This window comes from Ischnura elegans, chromosome 10 (genome assembly GCF_921293095.1).
Source record: "Ischnura elegans chromosome 10, ioIscEleg1.1, whole genome shotgun sequence".
NCBI lineage: Eukaryota > Metazoa > Arthropoda > Insecta > Odonata > Coenagrionidae > Ischnura > Ischnura elegans.
In genome coordinates, this window is record NC_060255.1 from 55,107,543 (window position 1) to 55,127,904 (window position 20,362).

The 20,362-nt window shown below is 38.5% G+C and overlaps 1 protein-coding gene across 1 annotated transcript in view; it reads right to left on the reverse strand.

The window, feature by feature from the left end:
* The window catches only part of LOC124166986, a 581,690-nt gene that overhangs the window by 401,013 nt on the left and 160,315 nt on the right, over nucleotides 1-20,362 (reverse strand). The window contains exon 2 of the mRNA XM_046544741.1: nucleotides 3,207-3,353. Coding sequence (XP_046400697.1) covers nucleotides 3,207-3,294 — 88 coding nt within the window. The 5' untranslated portion in view covers nucleotides 3,295-3,353. The remainder of the gene's footprint in view (nucleotides 1-3,206; nucleotides 3,354-20,362) is intronic.

Genomic DNA, 20,362 nt, shown 5'->3' on the forward strand with positions numbered 1-20,362 from the left:
GTAAAATTAGCAAAAATTAAATATTGCCATCATAATGATAACATGAAAAAAGTAATTGCTCTACAGCAACCATGTTAACGTATTTGCTAGGGAATACTTAATAATACATAACAGATACGACAAAATCTTTTAGCAAATTCTTTGATGTGATATCAATTCATGGGACTTCAAATCCAATTCAGCGGATGAAACGAGATTTTTTGCAGATGAATTCACGCAAAATTTAAAAAAAAATAAAAGGAGACCATCACGTTACATTCCATATTCCAAACTCAATCTGACATATTTGGTGAGGGGATACTTTCCATTGTACGTCTAGGTGCAGTCGGAAATATCCCGAGTCAAATTATCAGAAAAAAATGTATTTTCCAACGCCAGCGTTGATGGCGTGACGAGTGATTTCAGAATCTGTGCTCGTACTCGCGGAAAACAAAATATCGCGGAAAATAAAATATGCATCGTAAGGTCGCAGAGGGTTGCATTTTCATTTCAATTTCGAGGATGCAATGTGCAGTCACGCATTATTATCAAAAGCGAGGAGACTCCATAGCAACAGAGTTGATGGCATTGGGAGAGGAAACAGATTTATTTGACTCGCGTGATTAAAATCGAACGTCGATGATCGCATGTTACACCGCTGTCTTGCGTTGCACGTTGCGGTTTGACAAGCACGAGACTCGTGTATCAATGGTACGGCGTACGCTTCAAATGCATTACACTCCCCGCTTCATCTCTCCGGAATCCATGAATTTTCGAACATACTGCACTTTCCAAGACAGACAGGAAGGGATTAAAAAATGGCCTTATAACTACAAAATTACATCGTAGCCTCCAAAAGTTGACACAGAAAATATTATGTACCAATATATGACAACTGATTATTTACAAATAAACTGCGATGTTATTGGATAAAATTAAAGCCCAAAATTATTTATATATATTTAAAATAACGTATATTTTTTCCAAAATATATTTTGGAAAAAATATACGTTATAACAAAAGTTAACAAAACAGCTTTCTTCACACTCATTGATAAGCGTAAAACAGATATGTTAATAATGTATAACACGCTACTGGATAGAACTAAAATTAAGAATAATACTGCACAAATCAAAGACGATAAGTGGAATGCATGGTTTTGTCTGTTGGTCGAGTTTGTCTCTCTGAGGTTCGAGAAAAAACAGCAAGGAAACGATAATAATGGATGACACGGTCACCGATCGGAAATCAGATTGACGGAATTAGAATGGAGAGTAATGAAGAACCAAACCCAAATGTTGATAATAAATTCGACGATCCTTGCTTAATGGATTGGAATTTTTCCATATCGAAATAAACACTTGTAATTTTCCACAATTATTAAATGTATTCCACCTAGGTTTCGATGTTACTACATAATCTTCAAGGCGCAAAATGGATCTATCATCATCATAAGTCAAAAATCCTAGGATTGGTTTGTCGCAGCTCTCTATTCCTCTCTTAAATCGAAACTTGAAGCTTGTACGTGGTGGAAGTTCTCCAATATGTTATGGTGTTATCAATAGCAGACACTTTGTTACTTCGACAATTTTTTTTGCCTGTTTCAGCTGTTACACCATTATCAAGTACAGATAATATCTGTACTGTTTAGTATTTGATAATGGTGTAACAGCCGAAACCGGTAAAAAGTTTTAAAACTTTATTGTGAAGGTAACGCAGTGTCTGGTATTGTTAAATGCCTTCCTCTCTCCTATCAACTACCTTTTCATAGCGATGTATTTCTTCTCTTTTATAACTTTTATAACTTGTCCTGTGAAACTCATTCGGAGCCGTCCCGTGCTCTTCTTCCCTTCCACCTGTTCTACGATTGTCTTCATCAGGCCATTATGTCTCATAATGTGGCCAACTAAGATCCCGTCTTCTGCTTAAGGTTTTAAGAAGACTTCTCTTTCCTCCCACTCTTCTTATTACTTCTTCGTCACTTACACGGTCGATCCATTTTCTCTTCATCATTCTTCGGTAGCACCACATTGAGAATGCTTCCAAACCTGACTTATCTGCTCCTGTCAACGTCCAAGCCTCGCTTCCATAGGGAAAAATAATCCGTAAGTAGCATCTGATGAATTATTACCTTACCTCAATGCTTATTCAATTTATACAATGTAAATTGTAGTGGAGAAAAGTAAGGGGAGAGAGAAGGTGGAGTTCTGAATCTAAAGAAGGTAGGAAACGGATGTTAAGTGGGGGTTAGTAAGGGAGGAGGCACAAGGTTCTCTTTCGAGTGTACTTGATCCAGAGACTGTTGTATGTAACTTCAGTAGGCTTTCGTCATTAAAATCAGGAGTTTTTCGCAAGTCGAAGCACCATAGTACCCTTTCCAGGGTCCTTCATCGGAGGAGTTGGAACCTGTCCCCCCCCCCCCCCCCCCCAAGCCTAGATGATAACTTGTCCGAAACAACTACGAAATCTGCAGAAATGCCAAAACATTATAGAGTTAGATAGGACTTGCTGTTTTCTAAGGGTAATTTAAACAAATTTTTCAGGGTAGGGCCATAGTATGCTCTTTTTGTCTTACTCACCTATTACTCTTCGAAGGTATTTATAATTTCACCAGGGGCGTAACTAGGAATATGCTTTGGGGGGTATGAAGGGGCTTTGGGGGGGATAAGGAGAGTTAGTGGGGTTAGGGGGGTAAACGGGGAGTGCAGGAAATATTTTGAAAAATAGCATGCCTGAAAATGCATCTTACTTCATTCTGGCACTTAAAATTTAACTATAAGCGGATACAGTTATTATATATCAAATTCAGACAAGATTTTTAAATAATTTTTTGTTTTCTCTGAGGCATTGGGGTGGGGGAAATATTCCCTCGTCCCCCCATAGTAACGCCACTGACATTCAGTGCGTTTTTCGTGTAAATTACGCATTATACATTGGTAAATGCCTTCATGTAGCAAAAGATTCCTAGGGGGTATTCTATAGTCTCTAAACCTTCTGGAAGGATTGTTGAAACACCCTACATATAACTCTAAACATAGCCCATGGGGACCTTGTCGAGCTTTCAGATATATTTTACCTGTTTCAAGTGTACCGCGGACAGAAATTGGTGCACAACGCATCAGGTGCACAAAGCGGTGCCAAACGCGAGGAGGAAGAATGAAACGCACCAGTGGGGACACGTGATTGGATTGGTGGCGGGGACGGAAGTGACGTCAAAGAGCACTCACCGAGCACAGAGGCGACGATGGTGGCCACAAGGTGGCAGCAGCAGACGCAGTAGCCCAAAAGAATCGCCTTCCTTCCGCCTTGCCTCATAATCCAGCTACATGGCCTCACGACGGGGCGCTGGCAGGCAGCATTCCCAGACGCGTCGCCTGGGGAGAGAAAAGAGAACATTATTAAGTGATAGTAAATGGATTTTAACATTAAAACTATTAAATTACACGCTAATGTTAGTAAAAATGATAACAGCGTTAATTCCATAGAACGCAACCATTGCATTACAAAGTGAAAGTAATGGAATATTAACATTTACACAAATATATATTACACGCTAATGCTAGTAAAACGGATAACAGCGTTCATTCCATAAAACACAACCATTTTATTATTAAGTGAAAGTAATGGAATGTTAACATTAACGGTAATGAATTACACGCTAATTTTAGTAAAAAGGATGACAGCGTTCATCCCATAGAACGCAGCCATTGTATTACAAAGTGAAAGGAACGGAATGTTAACATTAACACTACTACTTTACACGCTAAGGTTAGTAAAACGATCAAAGCGTTCATTCCATAGAATGCAACCGTTGCATTATCAATTGAAAGTAAAGATCTTAACATCAACACTAATAAAATTATTAGCTAATGTAATTAAAATCGACCTAGGCGTTCATTACATAGAACGCAACCATCGCATTTTCAAGTGAAAATAATGGATGCTAACAGGGGGGGATCTATGGGGGGGGCTAAGGGGTCTATAGCTATCTAGTGTAAAATGCATACCCAAGGACCCCACACCCCCCTCCTTGAGTACCCAATTTACCCTCTGAAAGAATGATGATTTTTCCCCCACCCCCACTAAGCCCTCCCCCCTTGTCCATATCCTGGATCCGCCACTGAATGATAACACCAAATACTGATGACATTATAAGCCAATGTAATTCAAACGTATCTCAGCGTTCATCACAGTTTGTTCGTCGCTAAAGGTTTGTTTATAGAAGAAATTATCAGGCCACCTTGCGTTGCTAGGGAAGGATAAGGCCCAGAGGAATAGGAAACTAGGAACTTGGAATTTATGGTCACGTAGCAGGATTTTTAGGCAAAGGAATTAGGCAGATACGGTATGTAAAAATACCAAAATTTCAAATCTTCAAGTGCGATGCGGCACGTTTTCCGAGAATCCAACTGCAAAAATAATTTTCACCGTATATTCTCTCACCGAACGCAACAAAACTGGGGACCGAAAGAAATTCGAAAACGTTAAAAATAAAGGACTACCATAATGGTATACATATGTATCAGCAAGCAATGGAAAAAAACGATTTACGTAAACCGCGTATGTGATCAGCTTATAGCACACTCCACAGCATCGATCGTTACGTGTGTCCGTGCAAGCGTAGACGAAAAACGTCGTGTGGACGCTTACACCAGCAAAAAGGTTTGCACCGAGAGGATTAATAGTTAAACGTAGAATCCGTTGAGCTGTGTTTTCCCTTTGAGCGTTTCAAGAGGTGTGCCTACCCGGCAGGATGTACAACCGCAGAAGTTGCATGACGTGACGTAACAAATTGTAACGAGAAAACGATGCAAATGACGCATTAAACACAACCAGAAGTAGCACTACAAACTTTGGGAGCATGAGATGCACCAACGTAATAACTTTAATAGCAATCCGTGCAGCCGTATGGAAATGCATAGCGGACAGACAAACAGGAATCCTCTTTTATATGCACAGATTAGAATATATTTTTAGCATATTCGTAGACTATTAGCCTACTAATTTACAAAAAGTAGTAATACTAATAGTCTACTTAAATACTTATAAAATTAGTACTATTTATACCCAAGCAGGGATCGGGCAGCCTCTGAAAATCTCTACCACCACCAAGATTGGAACCCGGAACCATTGGATGGGAAGCCGGCACTTCCGGAGAAGGCTAACGTCGCCGATTTCCTCTCATGCTGAGCTACTTAGGACTTACATTGAAATTTATTAATTATGTGAAAAAACTGTTTGAGGCGACAAATTCGAAAAATTATATAAACATTAACTGCAATGTATTCTGTTTTCATTCAACCATGTTCAAAACCGCACCAATCTCTTATTATAACCCTGAATGTAGTGGTGCCGACTCCATGGGGCCTGAGGGGGCCCGAGCCCCCTCAAAAATTCGTTAAGAGTGTGAGGAAAAAATGTATCAGGCTTTTTGCTTTTCCCCGGAGTGTCTAGATATCGAGATTCGAGTTATCAGGGTTCTAACATTGATCATCTGACTCTTCTAAAATGATTGAAAAACTTAAAACTCACTACTTATAAAATTCCCCGGGGCAAAATCACCGGTTTGGGCCCCCCCCAATATTTTTTGTAAGTCGGCATCCCTGCCTGAATATTGCATGCAGAATGGATTTGGCCTCTATCAGTCAAAATTACGAGTCATTGGAACAAAAACTACGGAAATGACAAGAGCTCAAAGCTGGGCAGCTTGATTTTGAGTGCAGGCGAGTCCTTTGGAACTGTTTTACATAGCGCTCACATAACGCATCGCAACATCTGAGTCCCCACCATCGAATCGCATTCACGCAAATGCGTCACCCAACAACGATCAGTCCCTCGCGCATACTTCGATCCACAATTGCCTCCCGTTCCACTCTTCCCAGCGCGATCTGGAATCGCTCACCTGGGACCCAATTACTTTCCACGCTCATCTCCATTACCTCATAACTACAAACCATCCCACCCCACCCTATTGCATCGCACATTATCGCAAGAGCATTACTCACCAATCAACCCCACCCCAAAAACAACCCGCCTATATTTGCCGAGAACGGTGGGTACATCTGATGGGTTCCTCACCCACGCACCGGCAAAAGCTTGGCCCTCCTCTCCGCCTTTATTATCTCCCGTCCGTCTACGTTGCAGGGTTGAGTTTAAGCCCGGGCTCCACAGACGCGCGTCAAGGGAGCAGCAACATAAAGCATTAACCATTAGAAAAGGGGTAAAAGTGATTTTTTTTCTAAACAGAGCTGGGTATAGAAATTAGGCAAAGAAAAAAAGACGAAATCAACTAGTTATTTAGTTGTGCATTTTATTTTCCACTCAATGTCAGCAGAGGGCATAGACCCACTCGTACCTATTTGCGACCAAGTTTCTGTTTATTTCTTTTAGAAAATTCTGTACTTAACTCTGCTTATGAGGAAAATAACTTGTACCCCTTGGCTTCTCACCCTCTCATATGTAACTAGCTAAGGTATGGGATTTCACTGAGTACGTAAAAACTTTCGTGGAAAATTGCCAAATATGTGATACATATTAAAAAGTTTCCTTCAAAATTGAAAAATAGTGGATAAAGTTACTAAAATGTAGTATTGATACATTTCTGGATATATATTGTAAAGAAAAAATTTTTGCTCGTATTTAGAAATCCATACCGCTAATAAGGGTCAATAAGGACAGAAAAAGGGTATCATACAAGGATTAAGAGGTAAAGAAAGATCCACACACCTTTAAAATATCGGAGCACTATTGGTCAAGCACTAGTGCATTTGATTTTTCAACTCGATATCAGTACAGAACCGAGACTCTCTCGTATCCCTAGGCCACCAAGTTTTTTATTATTACTTCCATCAATTTTTGTACCTAATTCCCTTAAGAAAAATAACCAATAGTGCCCCTTAGATTCTCACCTCCTCATATAATTGGGGTAAAGCATGTTTAACGAAACATCGCTGCTTTTAGAAAACATCATTTGCTGCGAAGCCCGATAACCGTTTCGGGCTTCAATTGACCGGTAAAGCTGTAAATTATTTATCGTTTTCTAACTATTGAAGTTCAATTTCTTCCTCTTCATTCCAGGATTAGGCTACTAAGCCTGTTCCGGCTTCACATTACCATCTTTTTCTTGGTCTTCCTATACTTCTCTTGCCAAATGGTTGATATTCTATTGCTTGTTTTGGAATTCTTTCATTTGGCATTCGAAGGAAATGTTCCTTCCATCTATGTTTGTAGTCTTTTAGTTTGTCAGTGACTGCCTGGACACCCAGTTCATCTCTTATTTGAGTGCTTATTATTTTATCCAATATTGTGCAGCCTTTTACTGATCTTAAAAATTTCATTTCCGATGATTCTATCTGCCTTAATTCATTCTTTTTTGGTACCCAACATTCTGATCCGTAGAGTACAGTAGGGACTGCCATCACTTTGTAAAATCTTATGTTTCTTTTCAGGTTTTATTTTTTAGAGTTCTAATTGTGCCACATATTCTCTGGAAAGTGTTGACCTTATTTATAATATCTTTTTCCTCGTCATATGTTATATCGCATCATATGTACTGCAAGTGCGACACTTGCTCCAGGACTTGATTCTCAATAACAATTTTTGTTCGTATCGGGTTGCTTCCTAAAAATGCCATAGTCTTTGTTTTGGTTTTTGAAATTCTCAGGTTATATAGTTTCCTCAATTGGTGTAGTCTGTGTACTGCCATCTGCAGTTTGTCCTCTTTATCTTGTATTCTAACCTAATCGTCCACAAACAGCATTATATTTAAGTATTGAGATGGTCCCAATTCTATGCCTAGTGATACATTATTCTCCTTCCATATTCTCAGAACGTCATCTATATATAGGTTAAACAAGGCTGGGGATAGGCTGCAACCCTGTCTAACTCCTTGGTTAATGATAATTTCTTGAGCGATCTGTTTCCCAGTGTCAATTACAATTCTGGTGCCTCTGTATAGACTCTGAGAAGCTTTTATCAGATGTTTAGGAAACCCTCTTTTCTTCAAAATTGACCATAACACTTCTCTATTAACACGATCGAATGCCATTTCAGAATCTATGAATGCAAGATGTGTTTCAAGATTAAGGTCTCAACTGAATCTAGTTCAATTTCTTTAGCATTAATTTCTAGAATTTTCACTGCGTTTTGTTTTCCATCCAAATTCTCGCGTGCCAAGGGCGAAGCACTGTAAAAATTTTACCATTACAAAAGCAGACTGTAGGCGTTTCTCGGGATTCTTGGGTTCAGCATGGCGACCCCGGTCGTGGAGTCTAGCCTGGGTAGGTGGACCTCATTCGGGGCATGGTTGTTTGTGCATGTGTAATTGTTGAACTTTTGATAACACCCCGATGTAAAGGGCCATTGTGTGCTGCTTTCAGAGGGTTGAGAATAAAATAAATTTTCTGCCATTTTTTCATCTCTGAAAAGCCGCATAACAATTTCGGGATTCAATTAGCTGTTCAAGCTGTATATTATTTGTCATTTTGTAGCCATTGATATTCAATTCTTGAAATTTCTTGAAATTATCTGAAATGTACAAATTGTATTAAATTCTCATTTTTGGGTTTCTAAGTTCCTAAAACGTTTTGTTAAATGTTTTTTTTTTGTTTATGAAGTTGAAACTTGAAATGTAATATAAATGCTATTCTTTCAATGTACCACTACGTAGGATTATTGGAACCTTCTTAGAAGGCCGGCTTAGAAGGACCAAGAAGCATATGCTAATAAAGGCAATCTATATATAATAATAATTTAGCATTCATTACTAGAAGTAGAAATTTAGGCACACCGTTTAGGGCAGAAATGGAGTTTAAAAAGACGGAGAAAGGGTTAAAGGAATAGAACGTAATGCCTTCAATGAGATTCATACACCTATTTTGCCTTCATAGCCATCGCGATAGTTCGGAGGAGCAACGCATACATCGTGGGATAGACATCGCAGAGCGATAAAGCAAGAGTTTAATATCCCAGAATTTCGTTCGCCGCAGGCAAGCAGGGGTTCAATTTGTGTGCTTATGAGGTTTGGCTTGACCTTATCGTCAGATGAGCTGTGAGAGCAAGGCCCAGGGTTTACCACTGTATACCGGGCGAATGGCAACAGCCCCTCACATCGGTGATAAAGAAGTAGAACATGTGCTTTCTCACGGTATTCACTATACACCAAGGGGAATGCATAGAGGAGGCCCAATTCCATCCCATAAAAGGCTGATTTCTGCTGCTACTTCGGTCGCATTTTAATCGGCTCTCAAAAATGTCCACAGCGCGGTAATGAGAGCTAATACTTGTTTCCAATATTTTGCAGTGTAATGTTTGGTATTACGAGTGATAGCATGGAAGAGTTATGAATTTGATAAAAAAGATCATCGTGAATATAAATTTGGAGTCACATTATTGTCGCGCCGAAAGCGCGTTTAACGCCGTACCGGTAAATCATGTTTACCACAACCAGCCAGTTTACAATTCAATTATTTTTTTGCGCATTTGTTTATGTTGTTTGGGGTAATGTGTTGTTTGTGTTAGCATAAACTTACATACTAAATAGTTGTTGAATTTTTATAAAATTCTGCAGAAAATAACCTTTAAATATATATATTTTTTATATTATTTTGGTAATATTTTAATCTTTTTTTAAATGTATTGATTTTGTTTTATTCTTTTCCATTGTTTTTTGTTCATTATTTTATCTTTTTTTTAAATTATTATTATATTTTTTTTCGAGTAGAGTACAAATTTTTTTCCATTAGCAAAATTGAAAGTAAATTTCAATTTACAACCCTGATTTTACTTAATTTCCCCGTGAAACTCGGTTCGATTTGTCCGTCAGCGACGTGAGTGGCGACTTCTGTAAACCCATTTAAATGCGCGGTGGGCGACAACACATTTAAAGGCCTCCTAAAGGATCCTCTTTTGAAATATTCGTGGTAAACACAAACATAGAAAAGAAAAATTACACCTCGGCGATAAGATTCGTAGACATTCTATGCAACTACAGCAGGATACCATTGATATACAGTGATACTTGGTTATAACGGCATCGGCTGTAACGTCAACTCGGGTTTAACGTCACATTTTATACAGACCAGCCAAAATTGAACATTTTATGTTGTACGAAAACCCGTTTATATCGTCAACAAATATTGCGACGCTCGGGTATAGCGTCAAAAATTTTGCGATTCTTAGGTTGCATGCAAAAGTGGTAGTGTGATTGTATTATGTCCCAAAGTTCATAAAAACCATGTGTAGAAACATCAAAAGCAAAAACAGGTCACAAGATGGACGTTGAGCAGGTGACGGAATGCAACTCTTTTGATTAATTGGTGTCTGGAGGGAGCGGGGGCTGTCCCGCATACCTGGGTCTTATCCCTTCCCACCCCTACATTCTAAAAGGTCACTGACACAGGCACACTGTATTGTATTGTTTGTTTCGTTAGTTACGGTAGATCATCAGTCACATCACTACCTACCTCCGTGTGAGCATCGCGTAAGTTGACAGTTGTTTTATACGTCGTTAGTTGTGTTTTGTTTATGCAATGTCAAGTTGTGGTGTAACTCAGATTTAAGGCTGCTTTTTTAATAACGTCACTCGCATATAACGTTAAAAATCTTCTGGTCCCTTCGATGACGTTATAACCAAGTTCCACTGTATTAATAACAATTACTTTTCGATTGAGAACAATTGAAATTCGTTGGGAGCATTAGCATGTTTCTCAATAGCAGCGAGGCTTGGACGTTGACTGCAACAGAGAAATCAAGAGTGGATACATTCGAAAGGTGGTGCTACCGAAGAATGATGAAGTTAAACTTGATTGACCAAGTAAATAATGAGGAAGTGCTAAGGAGAGTAAGAGAAAATAGAACTGTTCTAAAAACCTTAAGGAGAAGACGACATAACTTCGTTGGCCACATTATGAGACATGATGGACTGATTAAAACAATCCTAGAAGGATAGATATTAGGGAAGAAGATCAAGGGACGACCCCGCAAAACAAAAGAAATACGTTGCTATGAGAAGGCTAGCGGATAGGAAAGCTGCATAGAACCAATTTTAGCATTGTTGACTTAACATTAGAATGCCCGGCTGGGTCAATTGAACCAAAAATAGAATATTCATGTTGATTTTTTTGAAAGGAAGAAAAATTTTAGACTCATATTTCATGATATAAAGAAGAAAACAATGGTAATTTCCACACTTTTAATGTCACAACTCAGCAACCGACCATGGTTTCAACAAGTAAGTGTCATTTTCAAGGTGAAAAATCCAGTACTCTCTCGGTATATATACCCAGACCAAGGTAGGAGGTGGGGGCATGTGGAATTAGGTGTGGGGGAATGGGAGGGGAAACGGTTTTGGTGAACAAGTGAAAAAGTACAAGGGGTATATATACAAAGAGAGTACTGGATTTTTCACCTTGAAAATGACACGTGTTGAAACCATGGTCGGTTGCTGAGTTGTGACATTAGAAGTGTGGAAACTACCATTGTGTTCTCCTTTTTATCATGGATATAAAGAACTTCCACATAATCGAGCCGGATACGATTTTATAGGTTCATATTTTATTACTTTAATTATTTTTTTTGGTTTACCACTGTGCAAAAGTTAGGCCTTTATTATTATTTTTTCTATTTTTTCTCATCACTTATATCTGCCGTGCCCGGATGGATCATTTTGACCCAAACTATCAAATCCATTTGAAGCCTTTCTACTTTCCCTTTGTATTCAATGTAACGGTGTGATTTATAATGACTTTTTGTCAAAATGTTACTGTAATTTTTTTTAACCTGATACCATTAAAATCCATTGTATCTCCCAAACCCATCAGAGGAAAAGTGATAGGTATTCACAAATTTTTGGAAGCTAGTTTCACATATCACCATAGAAATTGCTGAACAACTACAATTTTAATATTTTTCGTCTAATTAAATTTTCTACTACCCGCCCAAATGGTTTATAAACAAAATTAATAAATAAACTGTGAAGGAATTAAGTATTTTGAGTAAAATATGCAAAAATGGTCATATTGGGTCAAATTGACTTACTCGGGCATAAAGGCCGTTTTACACGGTACACGGAATTGCGCAATCTGACGTACGTGCGAAGGCGCAATCAATATTGCGTCGTGTAAAGCGGTGAATTGCTAGAACACATGCGAGAATGCGTGGACGCGAGACGGCAAAATAGCCCATGTTCTAATTTCGTTCATGCATTCGCGCAATTCCACGCCATTTTAGAAATTAATGCAGCTCTAACCTGCGCAATTCCGTGTACCGTGTAAAACGGCCTTAATAGGGCGCAAGGATTGGTCGAGCATGCTAGAGTTAAGACGATCACTATTCTATTCAAGCAAAGGAACAAATCACAAGGTACCCGGGGCCGACACACTCCGAATATTACGATATCATATTGACAACGCTATCTATGATGGATCTATTCCAACATTCGCTCGATTGTGCATTGCGGGTGACTCCCGTATAAGTTATCGCCGTGGCTAGTCCCGGTATACTTTAAACTAGTCAAGAGCGAACACCTCTATGTGTCCAAAATATCCACAGGAAAGAATGACGCAACGGTAACTTAACTGGCCACAGCACTCGACCGGAAATCGGGGGATCCGGGTTCGAATCCCCGTCTAGGGGGATAATGTTTTCTCTGTGGATCTTTCGCACTATTCCAACATGTTTTGGAACCAACGTATTTCACCTGCAATGGAAATTTGTACGAACTGACCGAATGCGTACCCATGGGCTCACCGCTATCTCCTGTCTTGGCCAAACTGTTCATGGAAGAACTGGATGAGAAAGCCCTTTCGGCGGCCCAAGTGCTTTATCGGTATGTCGGACATATTCAAGGTGTGGCATCATAGCCCTGCAGCCCTTGAAGAATTTTTCCAACACATGAACACCCAGCATTCAAGCATGAGGTCCACGATGGAAAAGGATAGCGAAGAAATATTGCCTTTTTAGGATATCATGATCCGCCGAAAAATTGATGGAACACTAGACCACAGTTTGTGTAGGAAACCAGCCCACACGGATCAGCACAATGCCAACAGCCATCACCAACATTCGCCAAAAAGAGCAGTCATCTCTACTTTGGTGCACCGCGCATAAAACCATTTCCGACCAAGAGAATTTTGCCCCACGACAAACCTCCAGAAGGGAACGTCGAGAACCGAGGTAAATCGTTCCTTAAGCCGCGTACTGGATAATAATTAAATGTACATATACACTTCCTGAGAAGGTTTGCTAAATATTAAATCCTCGTTCTACAACATTCTATTTTAAAATAACAATTTCGCAACATATCCTGCAATATTTATGGCTAATATATGCTTCTCAAGTAATTATTCTTCCTGCTGCTTGCATCGACTGTGGTACCTTCTACAGTCTACAGCCGTATCTTGACCAAAAAATTGTCAGTATTTTTTGTATAAATTACTAATAAATTTGAATTAAGCTAGATGATCGTCTTTTGTATTTGTCATGAATTTAAAATTATTATACATACTATATGTTGATTTTTTGGCGTGTTATAAATATGACAATTATATCATAGTTTTAGATTCATTTTTTCTTTCTATAGCATTGCCAAAAAAGACAGGAAAAGTGTGAGATGATGTCTCCATGCTTCTGGGTTTCACCGCGTGGATTTTCTTTGCGACGACAGTTTCTCCGGTATTCGACCGATTTCGATTCCGGTATTTCTCCGATGATCGACCTGAAGACGCCGGTTGGAATACCGGAGAGACTGTCGTCGCAAAGAAAATCCACGCGGTGAATCCCAGAAGCATGGAGACATCATCTAGACAACGCCGCGGAAAACTACGCATCAACTTCAAGAAAAAAAGTGAGATTAAAAATGAATGCGTCGATAAATTTACCTCGACAAGGCCATCGAACAAAGGTGGTACATTACGACTCCAAGATTATTTCATTTAAGTTTCACATATGTTATGTTAACCTATTTCGTTTTGCTGTGGAACTTACGCAAAATGTTAAAAAAATAGCATGCATGCTGCAACAATATCAGGATGGGGTAGATAGAAAAGATGATGAAGCAAAAAAATACCAATATGTACCAGCTTTCCTGGTGCTTATATGAGGATTTTATTACGGTGTATTGAGTACGTAACTATTAAGATAAAAGAGGATAATTGATGAGGACAATTATATACTGTAGTACTTTGGTTCACGAGACCTTATAATACCTTAATTACTTCAAAATTACTATATTAGATAAAGAACGGATACAACGGCGAATGAAAACAGGCCTAATAATACGTCATGTCTATTGCGCTGCAAATGTAATTTGACAGGCTAAATAGCTCTAACTTTCATCCCATGTAAATACAACAAAGAGAAAATCAATGCATCCTCCTATTTCAATAGCTAATGGAATTGTATTCAGTCGTAACTAACTTTCATGGTGCGCCGGTTGCATTGGTATCAGAGCTAATTTATTTCGAGTAGCATAGTAATTCTATTGAAAGTGACACAGCTGCACTGAAACTCATAAAATACATTCGAAAAATCCACATAGAAAAAATTACTCGCCTAGACCGGGATTCGAACCCGGATCCCTTGATTAGTGAAGAGGGACCGCCTCCATATAGTCATAGTTCGGGTTTTGCTCTCCGGCTGTGGCGCTGTGCGCACGATTTGGGCTGCTTGTGATATCATACGCTAAGCAGAATATACCACTTTGTTCGGTATATTCCTCAAATTTCCACAATGGAGAAAGACGCCACGGTAGATCAATTGGTTATACCACTCGACCGGAAATCGAGAGATTCGGGTTAGAATACCGGTCAATGTGAATGATTTTTTCTCTGTGGATTTTTCGCTAAATTTGTGTATTGCGGGTGACTCCGTAAAGATATCACCGCGGCTAGTCACGGTATACTTAAATTAATAATGAATAAAATAAATGCTCCTGTAAAAATTGCATAAATTGTTATAATACAATATATGCTGTTCATTATCACTGAATAATGAGAGTAATGGGCATATAAATAAGATGCCACGCGAATGAAAGGTAGTAATTAAAATTACGGTGTAACTATGGTGAAAGGTCTACCAAAGCCTTGGTGAAGTGAAATGAGATGCGATAATGCGTCCGAAAATTGCTCCTCCAAGGCGTTTTCGATGCGAACAGCAGTAGCTATAATTATCCGACTCCTCGTTAACTAAAAAAAATTCAATATTTCCAACGACGTAGGTGGACTGAAATTATAGCCGAAACTTCGTTGGAGTGCAAAATGATTTGAATAAACGAGGGAAAAATATGACAAATCGGTAAACTTTCGTTTCTGTTCAAATGAGAATTACAACATGCATAGTTGGAGGTCGTTGAACGAGCAAAATCGGAATTTTTACACCAACTAATATTACTTAATCGAAATAATGTGTCATGTCTTCTAACCTCAGGCAATATAAAGTTTTTAAGTCAATTACGCTTGATATATAAATGAGAATGCACCGACATTTTGTTATTAAAAATGGACCCATGCAGTGCAGAAAAACCTTTTCCAATGTAACTGTTTGATTTTACACTACAATTAATTGTGCGAAGGCTTACTTTTCCATTGTTTCCTAAATACCACACTTATTGGGAAAAAATTCAATAATAAGAACCATGTGAAAAATGCGAGATAAGAACAGAATATCGAATATTTCAAGAAGATTAGTTAATTTTAGAATAAGTTAATGTGCTACGAACACAAAATAGAGAAAACGAACGAAGTGGTCTCTACAAAAACAAAACGTAGGTACTTCATCATACTTCTTTCGCAGGTAATAACGTATTAATCCTGTAAATGAACTTGATCACATTCGAATGAAAAGATGCTGAAGTAATATCACACCACGGGAAAACAATTTACAGAGAAATACGTTTATTAGCAGATGTAAACATGCTTTTAGACTTTTTTCATTAGGCTCATGAAGGGAGTGCACCACGTTAAAACTTCATTTTATTTCTTGGGATGGTAAACACGATACAAATTCGAGATAAATTTTATTTTTACAGATTGGTATAGATATCCTTTTCCCCCCGAACGATTAAGTTCTACAATGAATGTAAATTCAAACACGGGCAATCTCTAACAATAATTATAATAATAGTAATTCGTATACTCCAACATTTTTTTACGTCTGAATACAAAAATAACAAAGAGAAGGATGTTTAGGTGGTCTCCAAGGCCATAGGACCAGAACTGTGCCACCATCAAATAACAAAATGTATGCCAATAAAAAAATAACAATGCAGTGCTATTAATCTAATATGTTATGAAACACTTTTTCTGCCATTCCGCATATGCTAAATTAATACTGCACCTATAGTGATAAATGAGTTCATTTGAAACGTTGAATCACCGGCTTCTGACAAAATATACAATCTCAAATTTCACCTTTTTTATCGATTAATTTTACTTAAAAGTTTCAATTTATCAATGCTGATTACTCGCTCGAGGTTCATCAACTCCACACATTTTTTTAATTCTAAACTTAAAAAAAGATTTTAAAACCAGTTAAATCCATAAATAAATCAAAGAAACGTAACATAAGCAGGAAAAAATATTAAAAATAAAATCAAAGAAGCATGAGGAATGTTAAATGTTCTCAAAAAGAGACATCGTACGCGAGGAATTTAAAAGATAACGTGTACCACGAATAAATATAACTATCGCCTTGTAAGTATTCAAGAATTATTATCCGCGGGAAATGGTAACAAAAAAGAAAATAGTACGAAATGCACATAGTGATTGTGCATGGGTGGATGGTAAAATATTTTTATGTATAATGAGATTATTTCTAAAATTAGCGTATATTATGATTGTATATATAATGTATATATTAAATATTATTTTATTAAATTATAGTATATATTATATTATAGTATATGCCTCGGTGGCGGCGGGGTAACGTCTCGCCTGCCATACAAGAGGTCGCGGGTTCGAGTCCCGCCAGGGTAGATTTCCCCTGCATGGTCCAGGGCATAGTTGTTCGTATACGTTTACTTGATACATTTGTTGAACACCCCGGTATAAAATGGCCAATAATAGCTCTCTCTGTAGGTTTGAGAATGAAAAAAATATTATTAATAATTAATTTTAAATATAAATTATTGTCGAACGGGTCGAAGGCTGCAACTCCTCAGCAGATGCATCGCAGGTAGTTGCCACAGTGGAAAAATTTTCTAGCCCCTCCCACGTTAACGTGCCTGCCTGTGGTGCCGCGAGGTTTTTCGAGATAGCTGGAATTGTCGTGGAGTGAAAAATCGCCGAAAACAGACGAGAATTAGCTGCATTCCGTCTCCATTCCTCCTCCCAAACTTCCCACCCTCTCTCCCGACACGGGTGTGAATGCAAGGGTGGTTTTTAGTGATAGATTGCCTTGTGTCTTGCGGAAAGAATTAATTAATTAATTGAAGATTAATTCTGCCCCTCCTCTCCTCATACCCTACCGTTGAAATAGCCTGATCGATGGCGCCTGGCTCTTAATTGCGTCCCCATATCCCTCGAGGCATAGGGGGAAGTGCGCGGTGAGCGGATATATATGTAAGGGTAGGAAGGCGTTGCCCTTGTCACATTGGCCGCAAAACTTTGTTCCACACCCTCGCTACTATGAAGGCAATAGGGGCAGGGAATTGCCCTCACAACGGTGTGGGCTTTGAAGACAATACACAACCTACTCAATAGAAAGATATGGCAGTTCATCTACAGCTCTAAATATTGCTAACATATGTAAATTAAACTGTAATTATTAAAATGGATAGTATGTAAATATGTATTTTTTCTCTTAGGAATAGAAGGAATAATAACTTTGCTATTTCCACATGGTAATTTATTGAGACCGACCATGACCAAGGAATTGTCACCCTAACAATGTTACGCTGTAACAAAACCATGGTGGATCACAAAAAAATTACCATGTGAAAATAGGAAAGTTATTATTCCTTCAATTCCTAAGTTTATGGATTTCCACGAAGTTATGCCCGCTACTATTAATTATATTTTTCTCTGTTCTTACAAGCTACGATTTATAATTCTATTTCCAAAATGTTTATATTTTTATTTACGTCGATTAATTTTTTTCTCGCTATGAGATGAGATTGCATTTTCTCCTCCATTCAAAGCATCAACACGTTCACCACTTTAATCGATGATTTTCGAATTTTTATTTTTTATTGTGTTTTTTTGCACAAATTACATCTATTGTAAAAATTGTCTACATCTATTGTTTTTTTGTAAATTTGACTGTTTTGTTTAATAAGCCACAAATGCCAGAAAGACATAAGGTAAAAAAATAAATTGAACTGAATTATGGAATGTAAGCACAAAGCAGTCCATTTATGCAGTCCCGCTGTGTGGGCTAAGAAGTCAATACTCAACCTTTTCCATAGAAAGATATGTCAGGACAGCTGCAGCTCTAATGATAGCTAACATATGAAAATTAAACTATAATTATTGAAAAGCATGACTTGTAATCACCTATTTTTTCTCTGTACTTATGAGCTGCTTTTTACAATTCTATTCCAAAAACTTTGATAATTTAATTACATTGACTATCTTCATTTTCTCGCCATTGGACGAGATCGTATTCTCTTCTCCGTTCTAAGTATCAGCACGGTCACCAATGATTTTCAAATTTTATTTCTAATTGTGTTTTTAGCACAAATTACTTCCATTGTAATTTTTTAAATGTCTATTGTTTTTTGTATATTAGACTGTCATGTTCATAATGCCTCAATTGCCAGAAATTCCAATGTTAAAAAAATGAATTGAACTGAATTTTGGCATGTGAGTGTCATGCATTAATCTTTGTATTGCCGCCACTATGCTTTCGGCCATGGTAGTTTTAGTTGTCTTTTGTTTGCTGTGTGTCTTCTCTTGTTTTGCTTTGCATCTTGGGTTGTTCGGACCGTTTTGGCGTTGAGGCAGGTCGATGTAGCCATGTGTATGTGATTTGTAACAAATTTTGCTTCCACGACGAATCGTTCATAATCGGCATAATTAAGGGAAAGGACCCAACAGTAAGCACAAAGCAGTCCTTTTACAGCAGCAATTTAAAAATTGTATCAAAGACATGTATTGCTAAGTTTGTTAAATATTTAGTAGGTACCTATAAATATTTGTTTATTTTCCGACGTAATTCCAACAACAAAAAAAATTATTCAACTATCTAAATGTAAGATTTTTTTGATATATTTGACACAGTCCGGAGGAGACAGAAGGTATGGATGGAGGGAGTACTTAGCGGGGAGAGGATGTTGAAAACAGTGTTGTAGGGTAGACTGTTAGGTAAACGAGGGAGAGGCAGGAAGAGAATAAATAGGATTTCTAGATAGGGAGGTTCAATTAATAGGGAGTAGGAGTTATTGCGAATTGAAGACGGAAGTTCATGAAGGGAGGGGATACCACCATAATACTTCTTAAATACTGCATGAAAACCAACCTTAATCGGTAGAATACTTAGATAATTAGAGATAGAAGTTGGAGATATTTTGAAAGTTTCTACGTGGACATCCTATTAGAGCAGACTGTTCTTAGGTAAAAAAATACTTAATAATGCAGCCGACACCTTCACGGCTACCGAGGTGTCACTCTCATTCCTCAGGCTTTCTTTGAGATCCCATCGTTTGCGTGTCGTGTATCAGTTTTTGATACGAGAAACACACACAAGAACCAAAGAAAGGAAAAACATGGCGATGACTGTATCTCTCTTCAAAAGGCGGGGTGGCGGCCTGGATTTCACGAAGGAAAATACGTGACCGGGCATGCGAAGAAGGCAAAAGAAACCCGAGCGAGGGCGAGGGAGATGGAGTCCAGACGGCGATGCTTTTTTGTTTTTGCTTCGGGAGCACGGAACCGAGATGCGAAAGGAACCAAGTAGAGGAGGTGGATCCGGTGAGCGTCGTCTGCAAATTGAATCGGGAATATTGATGACTGGTGGAAGAGAGCGAGAAGGAGCACGTGGAGAGGACTGCGGGGAACAGACGCAAGACCACGGGCGTCAGAATTCGAAAGCCTTAAGAGGACGCGACACACTCGTACCACCGACCTGATTTTATGAATCATTGCTAGAGATGCGTGAAAATCGCAAATGCGATTAATGCGATATAGATGCGATGCGCGCAAATAAATGCGACATAGTTGCGATGAGTGGACTTTTATGATATATTTACGAAAAGTTGCCTTTTCGACGGTAAAATTCTCATTGCTCATTTTATGCCGAGCGCAGTTTAAATGCTCCGCCGACACTCACTGCTTAGAGCATGTGAGCGACTGGCCAGCTGCTAGTAGGCTGGGACTCTACGTGGTCGCGAACTACAAGTGTGCGCGGGCAAGCTACACCTGCGCCACTATATGTCTTATTCCTTAATTGA